Below are 5,214 nucleotides of genomic sequence, written 5' to 3' on the forward strand. Positions count from 1 at the left end.
GATCAAGTTCTTCAGCTCAGCAAGATAATTAGAGGCTTTGATCCTCAAAGTAGAGAAGCAGAAGCAGAGGGTCTGAGCTCTGAGTTGTCACTTGCTTTTCATGGGGGCCAGTTGAGTCTCCACAAAAGAGATGGATGAGAGCCACTGGAGAACACTCTGACTCCAAGCAGAGGAGGGTGAGTACCTGCCTGCCCTGCTCTGTCCTCTAGCAAAGTGAGTGAAAGCTCAAACCCCACAAACTGAACCACCTGAGTTCACCTTCTGCTGTAACTTGGTAGCATCAGGACTTGTGCAAGTCCCTTAGGTCCAGTGTCCTCATCTGTGAAATGGGAATAATCAAAATGCCACATAGCATTTAGAGCAGTGCCTATTCAGTTAGTACTCAGTAAATGTTCCCATCCTTTTCTTCTCCATGTCAGCCCCTTAAATTCCATGGTGTGTGGCTTTTCTTTGTCTCAGTGACTCTTCTTTTTCCCTTACAGACCCCCCTAGAGGAGAATGGCTGCAGACAACGCCTCCTCTGTGACAGAGTTTATCCTCGCAGGCTTAACAGATGAGCTAGAACTCCAGATCCCCCTCTTCTTCCTGTTTCTAGGTTTCTACATGGTCACTGTGGTGGGGAACCTGGGCCTGATAACCTTGATTGGGCTGAATTCTCACCTTCATATTCCCATGTACTTTTTCCTCTTCAACTTGTCCTTCACAGATTTTAGTTTCTCTACTGCCATCATCCCCAAAATGCTAATGAGTTTTGTCTCTAAGAAGAACATCATTTCCTATGCAGGGTGTATGACTCAGCTCTTTTTCTTTTGTTTTTTTGTCTTTTCTGAATCCTTCCTCCTGTCAGCAATGGCATATGACCGCTATGTTGCTATTTGTAAACCATTGCTGTATATGGTCACTGTGTCTCCTCAGGTGTGTTTACTCCTTTTACTGGGTGTCTATGGGATGGGGGTTTTGGGGGCTGTGGCCCATACAGGAAATATATTATTTCTGACCTTTTGTGCTGACAACCTTGTTAATCACTATATGTGTGATATCCTTCCCCTCCTTGAGATCTCCTGCAACAGCTCTTACATCAATGTACTAGTTGTCTTTATTGTTGTGACCATTGGCATTGGGGTGCCCATTGTTGCCATTTTTATCTCTTATGGTTTCATAATTTCTAGCATTTTCCACATTAGCTCCACTGAAGGTAGGTCCAAAGCCTTCAGTACCTGCAGTTCTCACATAATTGCAGTTTCTCTTTTCTTTGGGTCAGGAGCTTTTATGTACCTCAAACCACCTTCCATTTTACCCCTTGACCAGGGGAAAGTGTCTTCCTTGTTCTACACCATTGTTGTACCAATGTTCAACCCATTAATCTATAGTCTGAGGAATAAGGATGTCAAAATTACCTTAAAGAAAACCATGGGCAGAATAACCTCCTGAAAAAAATATTAGAAATTGAGATAAGAGATCCATGGATTTTTAAAAATGTAATGTTTTTATTACTATTGTTATTATTACTTATTTCAATGAGGAATCCAAGCACCAGTGCTTTCTTTCTGTACTATATCACAGAGGAAATTTTAATGTTTTTTCCCCCCAAATGGATTGATTCTCCCTTACCCTAATCCCCCAAGTCTTCCTTCTTTGTTTTATGAAAAATAATTGCTGCAAATACAGAGTATTCAACATTAAGTGGGGCTTAGGAATCATTTGGTCTAGTGCCTTTATATAATACATTGCACTTTGCAGAGTCAGGAATGTTTGTATGTTGCCCGAAAACATAAAACTACCTGGACCTGAAGTTGTAGCTTGAATCCCGATCCAGTTTGTTTTTCCTTATGCCATGTTTTCTTCCCTTAGATTTTTCTTGGAAGATTTCACTTCACATGTTGGTTGACCTAGCACATTTAAATTATGAATATATTCACAGTAACTTCATGCTACTTTTCACAGGATAATTTTAATATATCACATTTTGCAAGAGAGTAGGAGGTGAAAAATTTTGTTGAGTTGGTCTTGGCAAAATGACAAGATCAGTGTTTGATGAATTTTGTAGTGTGTAAGTGGAAAGTATGTTAGATTTTAGAGAGAGGCAAGTATGATGACCAATGACTTGGTGGGTGGAGCCCTATGGACATAATTTAGTGGATTAAAACTTCCAGAGGAGAGAAATTTATTTTTTATGGGGTGTAAAGATGTATGGTGGAAGAGTCATATAATATTTCAAGACTAACAGAGAAAGAGTTTGGAGTCTTGTTTCAAGGGCTACCTTGGCTGTGGCCCAAAATGACTGGGCACTGTGCTATCCAATATAGTAGTCACTAGTGCTATATGGTACTGAGCATTGAAACTGAGACACACTCTGTGTGCAATGTAATTAATTGTAAAGTACACACTAGGCCTTTGAAGGATTAATATGAAAAACTGTAAAACATCTTATTGACAACTTTTTATGTTGATTACATGTAGAAAGAACATTTTGGATATATTACATTAAATAAAATTTATTATTAAAATGAATTTATCATTTGGTTTCTTGTTTGTGTGTCTACCAGAAGGCTGAGAATTATAAATGTGGCTTAAATTATATTTTTAGTAAAGGACTCTGGTCTGGAGGATATAACAGAGCATCAGGTAGCTGTGTGTACACATTTAGTTATCAAGGCAGCACCAACCTGTTGCTTATTAGGAGAGGCAAGTGCTATTGAATTTTCAGACATTGTAGATAGCCATCATATTCTAGTAATGGGGCACACAGGCAAGGGATGGTGGTCCCAGGATAAACTAATAAATCCACAGTAGTATGTATAGAGAAATATAGCATTATACAAAGAATCAAAAGAACAATTTTTGGTATGTGTGCGTGTGCATGCGTGCGTGTGTGTGTGTGTGTGTGTGTGTGTGTGTGTGTGTAAACTCTCCACTAGTGGTAAGATTTCTTTGGGAAGCAATGATAAGTGAAGTGCTGGGGAAATATTTTTACTTATGAACTCTTCCTTAGGAAAGTTCTCTTCTAGTGGGAAATAAGGGAAGTTTGGATAAATGTTTAGTTTTGCCTTTTGATCCTGGTCAATGTTGCTGCAATGAAAATAAGAAACAAGTGGGGAAGAATTATACTTTAGATGAGATTGAATAGATACTTGAATTCATGGGACCTAGAATTTAGGCATGGGGTGGTGTATTAGGTATGTATTGGGTATGTGGCACAATGTAGGTAATGAAAGAAGACAGAAACTTTCCTTTAAAACTTTTTATAGTCTTTCATATAGCAAAGTGTGCAAATCTTAAGTGTATAGCACATTGATTTTTTGCATATGTATATGTAACCACAGCCTAGATAATGATGCAAAACATTTCCATCCACTTTAGAAGGCTTCCTTTTGCTCCTTTACAGTACATGCTACCTGTCCTCAAATCCCCCCACCTAGAGTTTATCCATTCTCTTGACTTTTATTATCAGAGATTAGTTTTGCTTATATTTGAACTTCACATAAACATATACTCAGTTGTTTCTGGTTTCTTTTTCTCAGTATAATAATGCTTGTGAACTGGTTAAGTTTTAGCCCTATTGTTAATAAAGCTTCTACAAACATTTTTGAACATGCATTTTTTAGAGTTTATTTGTTTATTTTGAGAGAGAGAGAGAGAGAGAGAGAGAGAGAGAGAAGAGAGAGAGAGAATTCCAAGCAGGCTCCATGTTGTCAGAGTGGAGCCTGACACAGGGCTGATCCCACTAACTGTGAGATCATGACCTGAGCTGAAATCACAGGAGTCAGATGCTCAACCGACTGAGTCACCCAGGCATTCCTGAACACACATTTTGATTAAAGAATACAAGCGTTTCTTTTGGATATATACTTAGATGTGGATTTTCTGGATAATAGAAATTTAGCTTTTATAAACATTGCCAAAGTGTTTCAAAAAATATTTGAGTCAGTTGGCACTGCTAGCAACAATGAGAGTTCCAGTTGCTCTATATCCTTATTAACACTTAGTATTTGTATTTTATCCATTTCAGGTTATGTAAGAAAATGCCTTATGATTTTTATTTTACTGATATCAAGCACTTTTTAATATGTGTATTGACTGTTTAGATATCTTAAATATTTTTAAATGTTTATTTATTTTTGAGAGAGAGGGAGAGAGAGAAAGGAAGAGGAAGAGAGCAGGGGAGGGGCAGACAGAGAAGGAGACAGAATCTGAAGCAGGCTCCAGGCTCTGAGCTGTCAGCATAGAGCCCAACACTAGGCTTGAACTCATGAACCCGTGAGATCATGACTTGAGCTGAAGTAGGACACTTAACCGACTGAGCCACTCGGTGCCCTCCCCACCAATATTTTTTATGTTTATTTCATTTTTTGAGCAGAGAGAGCTGGAGATACAGAATCTAAAGCAGGCTCTAAGTTCTGGGCTGTCAGCACAGAACCTAACATGGGGTTCAAACTCGAGAGCCACCAGATCATTTGGCTTTGACTGAGTGAAAGTCAGATGTTTAACCAACTGAGCCATGTTTTAACTTTTTAAGAAACTGCCAGACTGTTTTCCAAAGTGTTTTACCATTTTAGACTTTCACTGGTAGTGCTCGAGATTTTCAGCCCTCCATATCCTCACTAACACTGGTATGGCCCACTGCTTAACTGAAGACATTTAAGCAGGTGTATAGTGGTATGTCATTGTAGTTTTAATATTTATTTATTTTTGAGAGAGAGAGAGAGAGGCAGAGAGAGAGGAAGGCAGAGAATCCTAAGCAGGATCCTGCTGTCAGTGCAGAGGCTGACCTGGGGCTCACTGTGGTTTTAATCTTCCCTAATTATTAATTTCTTAATTTCCCTAATAACTAATGATGATGAGTATCTTTCAATGGAATCATTTGTCATCCATATATCTTTTTTTGTGTGTGAAATGTGTATCCCACCTGTTTGTCCATTTTAAAGTCGGTTGTTTATTTCTTATTACTGAGACCTCAAGGGTCTTTATATATCCTGAATTCAAATACTAAATATGAGCTTTTAAATAGTCCATGGCTTATGTTTTCATTCTATTAACAGAAGATCTTAATTTTCATGAAATCCACCTCATCATTTTTTTCTTTTTGTGAATTGTAGCTTTGTTGTCCTATCCAAGAACTTGTTGCTTAAAAAAAGATCATAAGGGAGGTACCTGGGTCAGTTAAGCATCTGACTTTGGCTCAGGTCATGATCTCATGGTTCATGGGTTCAAGCC

At 38.4% G+C, this 5,214-nt stretch overlaps 1 protein-coding gene across 1 annotated transcript; it reads left to right on the top strand.

The window, feature by feature from the left end:
* Positions 1-498: 498 nt before the first annotated feature.
* LOC115306975 (olfactory receptor 8B12-like) lies at positions 499-1,431 on the top strand. The gene has a single exon (XM_029957585.1). It carries the CDS (start codon positions 499-501, stop codon positions 1,429-1,431), a length of 933 nt encoding a protein of 310 aa, XP_029813445.1.
* Positions 1,432-5,214: the final 3,783 nt, after the last annotated feature.

The sequence above is a fragment of the Suricata suricatta genome, chromosome 11 (assembly GCF_006229205.1).
Source record: "Suricata suricatta isolate VVHF042 chromosome 11, meerkat_22Aug2017_6uvM2_HiC, whole genome shotgun sequence".
NCBI classification, from domain to species: domain Eukaryota; kingdom Metazoa; phylum Chordata; class Mammalia; order Carnivora; family Herpestidae; genus Suricata; species Suricata suricatta.